Source organism: Egretta garzetta, unplaced genomic scaffold (assembly GCF_000687185.1).
Source record: "Egretta garzetta isolate BGI_Z169 unplaced genomic scaffold, ASM68718v1 scaffold151, whole genome shotgun sequence".
In the NCBI taxonomy this organism is placed as follows: Eukaryota; Metazoa; Chordata; class Aves; order Pelecaniformes; family Ardeidae; genus Egretta; species Egretta garzetta.
In genome coordinates this window covers 1,815,670-1,829,102 of record NW_009258615.1, presented here as the reverse complement: position 1 = coordinate 1,829,102, position 13,433 = coordinate 1,815,670, and the positions used below count along the sequence as shown (strand labels likewise).

Below are 13,433 nucleotides of genomic sequence, written 5' to 3'. Positions count from 1 at the left end.
TGCCCCTCCACCCTGTGTAACTGTGAAGGCTGCCAATGTATCGAATGAGTAATTTTTCACCAGTTTTACCAATCAGATAAAACCTTTTGAGTAGTATTTATTTAGGACAGCAGTCACGGTGATTCTTGGTGTCGGGGAAGTCAGCGTGCAGGCGCAGCTGGAGATGACGACAAACTGCAAGTTTTGACACCGTCTTGCTCCTGCTAATGCTGAAGAGTAGGAAGGCAAGAAAAACACAGGTGGGGGTCGCGTTGGTGCAGCGTTGGCACTGCGCGGTGAGCGGCTGAACGGGGCCGGGGCAGACCGCACAGTGCCCGGTTAGAAGCCTGCGGGGGGTGTAAAGGGATGCTGTTATTCCTGCAGCTGTCGCTTCAAGTAAGCTGCACTGCCTTTCCTTCAGCACCCAAAGGTCAGAATAGACGTGTGGCCATTTGGGCAATGCCCGCTGAGGCAAGAGGAGAGTAGTAGGGTACGGGGTGGGCTTTCTGGCATCTCTCCTTTTTCCAGAACGCTGTTCCTGACGCTGGGATGTGCCCTCCCTGCTGGTAGCGGGTGGTGTCTGCGCAGGTTGGTAGGGACACAGCGGAGGGCTGAATCGGCTGCGGAAAGTTCTGTTCACTTGCTTCACGTCTCTTCTTCACCCTTCTCTGAAGGGGAGTTGGACTGAACCTGGGAGATGTCATCATTGGTGTTGTTCAGCAAAGCACCAGGTGATGACAGCGTGGCTACTCCTTTCTGCTGGAGGCTTATAGAGGGAACCTGTGGCGGCAACCACAGGCTCTAAACCAGGGGTTTTGTGTCAAGCGTTTATTAGATGGACTCAGTCTAGTCTGGAATTAAGCTCAGGAACGGTCTTAACTTTGATATGTTCTGATGAACATCCTCCCTAGCTCAACCCACCATCCCTTTTGCTTGGAAAAGTTTAATTAGCAAAGTACATGCAGGAAAAGGGTGCATACTTATATCAGCATTGACTTACACATGAATAAGCAAATCTGATTTGGGGTGAACTATTCTTTTGGTAATCAGTTACTAGGGTAACTTGCAGATAAGGACCTCATACTCCAAAGTAATTTATTCAAGTTTTTATATAAAATGAATGAGTTTCCACTTTGGTTTCAGTAGAAATATTTATTAAAATACTTTGTCTTTAATTTTGAAAGAAAATGTCATCTTGCACCTCTAAATGGCGCTGGCATTATACAGACACTAAGTGTGAAGTAGCAGAAGAAGCAGCTGCTTAAAAACTGAAGCATGGCCTTCACTGATGCTCTTTGGTGCATTAAATGTATTACTGAGTGAATAGCCCCAGTCTTCACCGGGAAACTGTAACTATTTGTAGTGTAAGTGAGTGACGGTCTCTCTGAAGAGGAAGAAGGGCTGTAGATAAAATAACAAAGTGCCTAGCTAAAAACCATAGTTTTCAAGGCATGATTCCAGGAACAGAGTTTCACCTGAAAATAAGGCAGCCAAACTACTGTTCTGCTCCCCAATGTCACTAGGTGTGGGCATGTGTAAGGCTTTTAAGAGTGTCATGTCCCACTGGGAGCTATAGAATATCTAAAAATCATCTATTAGTACTGGAATTTTAAGCTGTTGGTCTCTTCCTTAGCGGCAACAAGCGGCTTCAGTGGTTGCAGGGTGAGTAAAGCTTGTGTGTTTGCAGCTACTAAAGATCAGGTTCTCACTCTATTTTTAAAACACTTGAGTGCTCAAATCAGCAGTGTGAGAAATATGTTATTTACCCCTACGTGAGCAAATTTCTTGAGGTACCGTGGCTGGTCTATACTACCTATTTCGAACAAGTGAAGCAACATAAACCCATACAGAGAGAACATTCTGGGGATAAGCATGAACATACACTGCTAGAGCAAATTCAACATTGGAAACGTCAATGGTATGAACTCCTGTGCTGTGTACAGCTTCTATTAAAGGTGTGACTTCAGAAAATGGCATATGCATAGGAAATCCAGAGACCTGGGAGAAAGAAAGAGGAAAAAACACATAAGGTAAGAAGAAAAGGTAAAGGCATCTGAATAAATACAGTTTTAAAAATCTGTTTTACTGTGCATGTAAATTTATCTTTTCTATTGCTGGCCTGAGGAGATGCAATAAAAAAAAAAATCCCATTCTGTATTTCAGTATCACCCTCTATTTCATATACTCCAGGCAAGCTTCAAAATTTTTCCTCGTTAGTGGGAGCTGAGTTCAAAGTGAAGATGTTTAGAAATCCACTGGAATAAAGTCATGTTATTGAACACATACAGCGTAACTTCACTGTTCTGCCTCTTAACTGGTTTTAATTCATTGTGTTCTCCTGTCTGCACTGGCTGGGGATTGGAGGTGGCAAACGTCTCCTGCCCATGATATATTTCGTGTCCACCAGGAACTGAAACCTCAACTCATTTTGAGAACCGTAGTTGCGTACAGAATTGTTACCGTGTGTGTTCTACATAAAGAGCAGAAGGACCTAACCTTTAGAGCAGCCTGGAGGAAGAATGCATGGGTACACCAGCAGCTGCACCAAATACTTAAGTAAATTTTCTTCTGTCTTTAAAGAGTGAAGAGCAGAGAACTGAAGTAAAGCATGGTGGTGTGGGGGCTCCCAGGCCTGTATTAGTCTGTGTGAAGCACTGCTCGGCACCGGTGCCTGGTTCTTACTGATCAGACTTGAGGTTAATGCACCAGTCAACCCATAAACATCAGTGTCAAGGAGGCTGCACTTGTATTTGTGTACTGGAGGTAGTGTTCTTGTACAGCAGTAATACAAGAACAGTGCAGCCAATTTGTCTTTACATTCTTAATCTTTATGCTCAACAGAACATTTTTATCTATCTCCAACATCTACACATAAAATAGATCATTGCTCCTTCACTCTGTAACTGTTACGTTGGTTTATTTTGGTATAAAAGCTCTTGTGACTTTTGATAGTAGAGGAAATAAATAGCCTAGGACACTTCTACCACAAAGCGGTGCCGCTAAATCCTAGGGCTTTAGAGCCCTACTTCCATCCACAAGCCATCTCGGTTGACAACTGTACCCTGTAATCTCCAAGCTGTTTTTGTAGCTCTGCCTGATGGTCGTCTTCTACATCTTTGCCTTGGTTTTGTTCCAGCAGCGGCAGAAAGTTACGCAGCGTGGAGGTACAGTATCTGTTCCAACGAGTTAGGTGCCTTGGTCTCCATTCCATGATCTTATCTTTTAATATTTTTTCAATCCTGCAATAAAATACACTGGTTAGTATAATTCTGCTATTTACTGGACATCTGAACTGATCTCCCTCGACACACTTAAGAGAATGACCGCAGTTAAATTTACCAATCCCTAAAAGCACAGGAGAGCAATGCCCACGTAGCTATGTGGTGCCTGCATGTTCAGTAGCCGAACAGGAGGCCAGGGGCTACACCCTCTCCTCTCACCCCACTACAGTGTTTTGGCTTACTAGAAAACTACAGCAATGCTTGAGCAGTCCTTTCTATCGGGTCATCTATATTAAACAGAAAATTTTAAAAAGCCCTGCAAGCTACAGTTTCTGACATTAGGCTGTTTTCAATTCCCAGCATTCAGAGTGGGTTTTTGGGCAGTAGGTACGGATATGCTTGAGGAATGTAAGAACCTCTAGTGATCAGCACGAGCGCTGACAGCGTTTGTTTCAGAGGTAGAATTACCTGCTCTGTAGTTCCACCGCGGCAGCCTTGTCCGAATGCTGATAAATTAATTCTTCAGGCTAGCAAGAAATAAAAAGTTTAAATATTAAAAAGCCAATCTCTTCTGGCTATACAGCAATGTAACTTCTGGAGCTACTGCCTTGATGGTACTCGCATGTATTCACAATTATGCTAAAATGATCTATTACTTAGTAGAAACACAATAAAAACACTAATGAGATGTTTGTGTGTAATGCTGTTTTTTTTTGTTTTTTTTTCCCCAGGAAACTTGAACTGTTTATACCTTTGATAAACTAGAAAAATTCCTGTTTGCTAAGTAAGGATGTGTGTACAGTTTGAAATAATGCCTTCTAGCTGTACGACACAAGTTAACATTTTCTTTATAGTACCAAGCTAGTCCTGGGGGTAGGGCTGTGTTAAAGATTTGTCCCATTTACTTCACTGTCCTGAGATCTTACACAGATATTTAGCAGACAGCAGATGGGTGTTCATTCTGTATAAAACCAAATACTTTGCTGTATTCCTGCTTTCATTTTTTAAGGAGTGCCTAGGAAAATCTTTTTAAAATGCAATGCTATTACATAAATATACTTAACCACAGATGCCCAGAGAACTCAGTTTCTGGTTCTTTATACCAAGTCTGTGATCTCTCAACCCTCAAATGCAGTTGGTAATAGATACATTAATACCTGAATGCTGCTGAGACCAGGGTATGGCAAGCTTCTTGAAAAGAAAGACTTCCACAGTTTTGGTTTGCCGACATCAAATTTTATCCTTGCTGGGGAATCATATTCTTGCATATTAAACCAGACCTACAAGAAAGCAAGTTTGTTTTAACTTCCAGCCTATAATCACAGCTATGGAACACATTCCACTTAGGTGGCGATAAAGTACTCTATAATCTTGACCTCCTATAGCAATTACCAGGATGAGTTCATGTGAAACAAGGCAATCTTGCATAGTCCCAGCTGATGTCCAACTTTTGCATTCTCACCTCAAAAGGGATGGTGCTGGTCTGCCATGTCTTGTGCTTCTGTGTATGGATTGAGATCTGCTGAATCTTTTTTTTTGCCAGTATTTCCTTTTCAATGCCTCATCTACTGTGCACCGCGGCAGTTTTTAATGCTGTCAGAAACTTTCTGCCTTTACCACTGCCCTAGCATCACGCAGTACTGGGTGACAGTATACTCCAGAGTTTCTTCCGCTGTCCCGTGCTGCATTTCCACCCCGCTGGATTGCTACGCAAGTCTCTTCTGAATTCTGATGAAATTCTTCCCATGGCCCAGCGCACTGCAGCTGTGACTGTGATGCCTGGTAGCCTGCTGCACCCCAGCACCATTGCTAGTTCAAGCTTACGATGCAGAAGGTAAGTAGAGATTGCAGACACATGCCACTCCTATGTGTATTTTGTCATCAAGGGGAACGCATGTCTTTCTTGCGCTCCACTTATAGACAGTCACTTTGGTCTCTGTTTGAGCCTAGTCTGAAGCATGCAAGGCTTCTTGTTCAACCTTTACATAGCTACTGCTGAGGCTGGAAAACGTACCAACAGTTAGTATGTAAATGCACTGATTAACATGTAATCTTTTGAACCTGATGGTTCTGTGTAGAACCTGTATGACACAGCATGGCTGTTTTTCCCCTGTTGGATATGAGGTGGCATGGCTCTGCGCCAAGTCACACGTAGGCTGAAAGATGTTGCCGAGCGTCACAGTTCAAGGTCAGCCGATCAGGTTGTCGTGGCTGAAGTCCCCAGAAGCTGTGTGGGCTGGCCTCCAGCCAAGTCAGAGAATGCCACTGGCAGGGAAGTGCCCAGGTTTTCCGTCCCTCCTGACACAGGCTCAGCTCTGGCCCGTGCTGTGGCCTCCGGTTCACCTGCCCTGAGCTGCGCAGCTCTTACAATGTCTTCTCTCTTCTCTCCTCCACTGCTATTGTTCAGAGGCTTTCCAGCCACGCAATGAATCATATATCATGGAGAGGCACTAGTATTGCTTGGATTTTATAGTACATAAACAGGAGGGCTTCACGCCAGGCAAAAAAACAATACAGTTTTTGTGCCATGTAATGCCAGCTCTGCGGTTTGCACATTGGACCACTGAGGGCTGTGCACATCGTTACGTATGCAACTCAAGTGACTTCTTCCAATACGCTCATTTTTCAGTTACATTTCACCTGCAAACTGTTAGCTTTGCTGAATTGTTACTCCTCAGCTAAGCAATAGTAAACTGAACATATTCTTAGGCCATCCAAGTTGGAAAACATGTAAGTAAAACCCAGGAACGAAAATTATATGCACGAATGTCATGATGCAACTAATGTACAAAAAACCCCCTTTCTTATTCTAAGTATTTAAAAAAATGACTTAAGATTGAATAAAATCACTAATGACATGACAGCATAAATATAGGTAGAATGAGGAACAAATGATGCATCAGGTCAAGAAAAATATCAAGTTACCAGCTCTTATGCATATAGAAATGTGACAAGACGGGGTACACTTACATTATCAGAGCTGATCAGACAATGCACATTTTGTAAGGGGCAGAAGGTATCATACTGCCCATAAAAACATCCAGTGCTGGGATTCCAAATTACATACTGACTTTGTTCCAAAGTTAATACATAGGCCGTTGGTCCCTAGAAGAAAAAATGAGAAATATGTTTTGAAACTGTCTATAAAGAGAGTATGCTTTGTATTGTTTGAAATATTAAATTTTTGCTATTTAGATTAATAGTACATTTTGGGGCAAACTGGTTGGAAGAATTTACAGGTTCATTGAAATTCAACCAACTAACATTTCTGTAACAATGTGTTCTCTGTCTCCTGCGTGGCAGAGAAATGTTGGACGTACACAGCCCCAAGCCATTCTTAAAATACAGATTCTGAAGGTTGTCTTGGTTCAGCTGTGAACCAATGTAAAATTCCATATTCAGGAATGTTCAATGTATGCGACTTCAGTATTGGCACGTCTCACTTGGCTACTGCCACAACACTCATCCATGGGCAACCTCTGAGTTGAAGGACTGCTGCCTAGGCAGTACACTTCTTTATGCCTCATCCATCAGCCTTCCCTCATGCAGGCACATAAGGAATTTCCCAGCTATCTTTTTGTATACTCTATCAGGAATCTGTCATCTCCTCTTCTATTTTCTTGTTATCTCCCGCATTTTCCAGGTACCTTGAAATACCTGGAATAATCCCCCTTCTTACAGCATGCATAAGCTGAATGCTATGTTAAGGACTACCATCTCCATCAGATTTGGAGTGGAAGGAACATACCTGAGTACCGGTTCCTGCTGCTGCAGTATCTGAGAATGTGCTAATGAAACTACTCGACAGGGATTTTTTACCAAAATTCTGTTCAGCAAAAAACTTTCACGTGTGCTTGGTAATTTAAGATACTAATGGTGGAAAACTGCATTATAAACAGTCTTACCATCTCTTTGAGAAGAGCAGTATTGGTTACTTGGAAATCTGAGTGCTTCCCTGAGAACAAATGCATCTCCTAAGGGGCAAAAGAATCTAAATGTTTTAGTTCTTAGCCGGTCTAAGCCAGATTGCTGCCAGCAGGGGCTCACAGCAGTGGGTACGCAGCAGCCCAACTCAAAGCAGACACCTAACCTGCCTGCATTGCAGAAGGCAGAAGACTGACTGGTCGAGCCTGAACAGATCTAGAATTACTCTTGCTGCAGCTTTGCCGTCAGCTGGAGAGGGAATCAAGGGACATGTACGTACCAGTAAGAATCCCTGGCAAGCCCCTAACCCGCTCCTGCTGCCTCTCAGCCTTTACCCAGTCCCACCCAACTCTGTCAGAGGCTGCGTACTCACGCCTCGGACACGGAATGGACTGTCTCCATGACACCTGTCCCGGACACACCATTTACACAAGCTGAAGTCCAATCAAGCTTTACAGATGCTTGGTATTGTACTATAAGGATGACAGCTACTACCAGATTAAGCATGGAAGCATGGGTCCAGGAAAAAAAAAACAACAACGGTATTTATACTAAGCTATACTTTCAACTTATATTTTTTTTTTCTCCCTGGAAAGAATCAGTTCCAACAGCACCAATGTTTAGATAACTTCCTGGAAAAACATGCCAGCAAGAAACAATTCTATCCATTGGTGGGAACCAAAGACTTCAGAGAATCAAAGTTAATATTCAGACCAAATGAAAAAATCCTCTTACCTCAGGAATAGCATTTCCAATGATAAGCCAGGCTTTTTTCCCCATACTAAGAAAATAATTACACAAGAGCACGGCATGTTCTTCCTCATCTCCCGCCAGAAGATAAAGAAATTGCTAATTGAGATACCAAAAAAAAAAAAAAAGTCTTTCTATGCAGTTATCAACTGTGTTTTCAACTTACAATATTTAATCATATTTCTTTTAACACGTTTGAAGCTAAAGAATCCTCTCAGATCTTTGCAGCTGATCTTTATTGTTTATTGGGCACTGCTTCAACATGCAGGATGAAGAGTGAATGCTGTGAAAATCCACGATGTGGGTCTGAGATTTTACCACAAGAAGCAAGGTCTTTGTCTTTTGAGTTATTCTGAATTTTGCAGAAAAGTTTTGAGATGGTAAAAACAACATCTATGATTAACTTGATGTCTGCTGTTATTCTATAGATGACAGGATTTATTCATATGTAACAAAGAACGCTAATTTCCCATTATTGCTGACATTACATGCAATGTTTTTTCTGTAGTTCCTTGGAACTACAACGATCAATTTTAAGCCTAGTTTTTAAGTCTCCATCAGTCAGCATCCTTTCACTTGTGCATGACTAACCATTTTGGATTGTTTTATAACTGAAAAAACCCAAGGAAAAGCTTAAAGCCCTAAGCATTCTTAGGGTCAATCAATTGCAACCTATCAAAGATAAAAATTTTGGCTCGTATCAGGTTGAGCAACTTTCCTTAAGCTTTGGTCCTCATGCTTTGAAATAAATGGCTTACAAAGAAAAATAGTCCTCAAAATAATAGAATCACAGAATAATTTAGGTCTGAAGGAACCTCAAGAGCTCATCTAGTAAAAGCTCCTTCCAGAAGCAGGGGCTGCTAAGAAGTGACATCACTTTCAAGAGGATAAAGAACTTGTGTTTAATGCATTACTTACATCTGATGTGCTCCATAAATCACAAATACCAGCAAATGACACACTATCTGGCAAAAAAGGAATCAAAGAGACATAACGAGCCACCAATTCCTGCAAGAAAACAAAACAGAGCAAGTCACGCCTTCCATTCATGACACGAATATGTAACAACAGTATTATTATACCAGATGGGAAGCATAGTGCTGTTTCCACAGATATCGGTGACAAAACACTGACTAACCTCACCACAGTAGCAGCTAGCTCATTTTAGAATTTATATCAAAGACTGGTATGATTTAGTTCCATTGAGGTTTGGCATAATTCTTTGTCTTTTAAAGGTCAATACTCATTAATATACCTATTTTTCACCAGAGAAGACAAATACCCTTTTCCAGCATCATTATGGATAGACTTACTACGTATCACACATAGTCACTACTACTTTATTTTGTATCTCTAGTTTTTCCTTTACAAAAAGCACAGCTATACAGCAAACATACAAAAATGTTATGTACCTCTGTGCATGTGCACGTGCACATGCAAACACACAGATCTGAAATCTGCATCCCAGAAACTTTGCTATCTTTTCTAAGTACTTACTGCCGCTGTTTGAGAACTATTTGGGACGGCATCAAGAAGCTCCTGTGGTGGATTCAGAGGTTTGATATATCTGGTAATAAAAACTGTTTTCCCATTGAGGTCAATTACAGTTGTTAGGCATTGGCGGCTTGGAAACTTTGATGTACACTCAGCTTCATACTTTTCCGCTGCCTGGAGCAATTTCTCATCTTCCTGGGTATCAAACTTCAAAAGACAGTAGAATTTATACAAAAATTAGTTTTATTTATAGTTTGGGCTTAAGTCTTTACTATATTTGGCCTTATTTCACCATTTACAGGAGCATAAAAGGAGTGTAAAATTCTTTCCTAACAGCATTTTGAACTTTGCTTGATAGTATATACTTTGGCTCACAGACATATAAGAAAGGTCAAGGCAATGGAAAATCAAGCAATTTGCATTTACTTATGAATGCACATAATGATTTGTATCTATAAGCTGGCTCTATTAAAGCACTGAAAAACGCAATGAAAAGTTATGGCCAAGTAAAACTGCAGGGATGAGTATGTAACATCGCGTATTAATTCAAAGGTAAACAATGATGGTTAGGCTCTAATCCTACACACTATTCACATAACACTCCATTAAAACCACAACTGAGGTTATGAACAAAATCCCAGTAATTTTTATATAAATGATACTGCGACAACCCTGCGCAATGCCAAAATATTTGCAGAGAAGGCCCAAGTAATTTTTAGATGAATCCTTATAATTCAGACTTGTCTAAAATTTTAACGCTTTTAGACGAGATTTTCCAGAAGCAAATCTAGGTCTCTAGCACATATTAATTAGGTAATAATGACAATTATTTGCTCATATGTCACCTAAGAAGTCATCTTTTAAAGGTATTAGGACCAGTCAAAATAGGTTTTTTTCATCTACTTAGAACCCTTTGTATATTTCTAGTGGTGCTGAGCATTAAAGCTCAGCCTTCATAATATTTGTGTTCAAAATAAACCACTTTGTCCTTTGTTACCCTTCTTCTCAAACTAACCAGAAGTGGAACAGCTGGGCAGGGCCCTGCAGCTAGACCTCCAAGTCAGCAGAGAAGGCACACAGTGGTGATTCTTCTCAACCATAATTAACAGCTGAAATCCACAGCCTCTGGCACTTCGTAAATTTAATGTAGTAATTCACTGCAAATATTACTGACAAATAAACAACTATGTCACAGTCAAGTAACACAAAGTGCAAAAAGATTGCTGAATGGCACAAACCCAAGCTAAATCTTAAACAGGGAACAACAGGAATCTCTCAACTGGTATAATTTATTAATATTGTACCTTCTTAAGCATTTCATTCATCTATATAGAGATTCAGGAAGGACAGCAAGAAAAAGAGGAAAAATAGATAAAGAAACAAAAAAAGGTATCGTAAAATTAAACTAAAATTAAGCTTAGTATCCTAAAACAGTACACAAGTATTTCAAATGACTTCAACTACGGAAGGAATGGCTAGGAATAAGAACAAAGGACAGCAAAAATACTTACTTAGTTTTTGTCATTTTACGCCAAGCACTTTCTATAATAAGTATATGTGTTACATTTGGGGAGTTGCAGCACAGAATAATTCTTTTTCAGTCACAGAATACACACACATGTCACTTAAGTAGTGTTTTTATGTACAGATTTCATTAGATACATACCACCTAAAATAGAACAGTCTCTTAATGAATTTGGTCCTGCTTTACTCAGCTTCCTCTAACAGGAAATTATATTTTATTGTTTTCTATCTATATTGCTTTGAAAAAATGGATTATTTGAAAATCCTGTACAATGTTTACTGAAGAAATAATTAGGTTTGGCTTAGAATCCAAGGTAAACAAATCATCTGCTGCTACATAAAATTTTTATAAGATTTAGAAAAACCTCCAATGCAAAGAGTGAACAAAAATCTGACGAAACTCCCACTTTATTGTCTATTTATTATTATTATTACTATTACTATTACTATTATTATTATTTATTAATCACAACTGTTTAATCTTCAAATTTTAGAAAATACATCTTATCTCCAACCTTTTGTGGGAAAGGGAGCCTAGATAAGATTATTCAGCACCCTGTCCAATCTCATCCTGAAAACTTGCAGTGATGGGGACTCTACCATGTCTCTTGGGAGATTGTTTGAGTGAACGATTGTAAAAAATTTCATTCTTATATCGAGATAAAACCTCTGTCAGGGCAACTTGTACCCATTGCCCCTTGTCTTTTCAGCATAGCTCCTTGTGAGGAGAAGCTTTGACATGTAGTATGTCTCGCTACTTAGAACAGGACTCATTTCCTGTGTTGTGAGTGAGTGTGCTATGACTCTTTGCTGCATCTTCAGACTGGAAGGTACTTCAGTCTCTTTCTAGTTCTTTATGCCTGAGTTTTGGCAAGGGGCAGTTAGCTCCTACCATCATATTTGAAATGAAAGAGAACATACGTCAGAAAGATCTAAGACTTCAGTAAAATATGCTGGTTTTTCCATCTGAAGTGTTCAAATAAATTCTAAATATAGCTACCAAACTGCACCATTTTACTAAGCATTGATATGATACATAACCTTTTGGTAACTAAGCATCAAATTGCATCTATGCAAGAAATTCTGAACTCATTCTTTAGAAAGGTCAAGATTCACAACATATAGTCCATCATATTTTACAATAATCTCACCTCTTATTTGAATTTGTATAATTTTTCTTTTGAAACAGTACTGGAGACAGGTCTTTCTATAAACAGAGATCCGTTTCCTCACAAATTCAGTACATTTTTTCTCAGCAACTAATTACTGCATGTGAATATTACAAGACCATGAAACTCTTGAGTAAGGTCTCATCTATTAAAGGTGCTTCAAGGCTGTTTAAGTTCATATTTATGGTTTCGAGTCCTAGTAATAATCTTCTCATTCAAACTAATTAACCTTAAAAGGCATCCATGAATGCACTTTATTAATTTTCTTTATTTTCAACAGTACTAAACTGTAACAATTCTGACTGCATTGCAAGAGAGCAAGAAAACACAGGACTGGATAGTTTCCAAGACTATAATTTAACAGGGAAAAGGGGTTTTAGAATGCATCGTACAATTTTGTATTTATTCTGAAAAAGAAATTACCTAACGATAGACCTTTCTCTCCAGTTCCTGTTCATCTCTAATAAATGACCAGTGTACCACTGAATTGGAAAATAATGAACTGCTGCTGTTTGTGCATGAAAAACATACATTCTTACTGAATGGCTCTCAAAATCATTGCATAATGTTACATAAAATAGCAAGCGGTGTATGCATTTTAACTACATATTGTTGTTGTTAGTGTAAGGCACTTCTGGTTTCTTAAAATAACTGAAAAAAATAACAGCTGCTATTTAGAAATAATTATCTTCAAGACCTGGAGGCACACATGAAGCCATAAATAATAAATGCTGTATTTGAATAGTATAAACACAGAAGCAAGAAAATGCTATGGTTGCACCTGCCACCTCCTTTTCGTCCTCTGTTCACAAATACTCACACGAATTCTTTATTGTTTACAGAAGTAAATGGGAAAATTACATGCTCACAGATCATGAATGCAAATTTGCTTTCCATTAACACTGGTACTAGATACCTGGTAAAAGCTATTTCTCATGCATTATATGTCCATCTAACTTAATGTGCATCGAATGAAATTGAACTGAGCTAAAAAATTTGAAGTAGAACACTCAGAATTTGTATTAACGACCTTCTGTACTTGTATTCTTGTTCTTCGGTACACGAAGCATACCTATTTATATGCATCTCAAGAACTGCACCACTGGAAACAAAAAGCAAGGATATGATGAATTACTGATTCATTACCTTTTCTCTGACTGACTCTCCAGGAATGAGCTGTGGTTCAATGGTAATGAACAGTGTTATATACGAGCCCTCGCTCAGATTTCGCACAGAATCATAACCTCTCTCGATTCCCAGGTTCTTTTCTTTGCTGTAGCCAAGGAGGACTGGAGGAATATCCACCTTAAATGTACCATCAATCTACAACATATACAGAGAAATACTTTTCATTAGAAGCAAAAAAACAAAA

General features: G+C 39.6%; 1 protein-coding gene across 1 annotated transcript in view; it reads right to left on the bottom strand.

Annotated features, from left to right (window-relative positions):
- Positions 1 to 23: 23 nt before the first annotated feature.
- The window catches only part of CC2D2A (coiled-coil and C2 domain containing 2A), a 53,883-nt gene continuing 40,473 nt past the window's right edge, over positions 24 to 13,433 (bottom strand). Inside the window, exons 25-33 of the mRNA XM_035903459.1 lie at positions 13,208 to 13,384; positions 9,372 to 9,575; positions 8,793 to 8,882; positions 7,860 to 7,973; positions 6,171 to 6,305; positions 4,358 to 4,480; positions 3,669 to 3,727; positions 3,041 to 3,218; positions 24 to 1,977 (exon numbers count right to left, since the gene is read on the bottom strand). Coding sequence (XP_035759352.1) covers positions 1,789 to 1,977; positions 3,041 to 3,218; positions 3,669 to 3,727; positions 4,358 to 4,480; positions 6,171 to 6,305; positions 7,860 to 7,973; positions 8,793 to 8,882; positions 9,372 to 9,575; positions 13,208 to 13,384 — 1,269 coding nt within the window. The 3' untranslated portion in view covers positions 24 to 1,788. The remainder of the gene's footprint in view (positions 1,978 to 3,040; positions 3,219 to 3,668; positions 3,728 to 4,357; positions 4,481 to 6,170; positions 6,306 to 7,859; positions 7,974 to 8,792; positions 8,883 to 9,371; positions 9,576 to 13,207; positions 13,385 to 13,433) is intronic.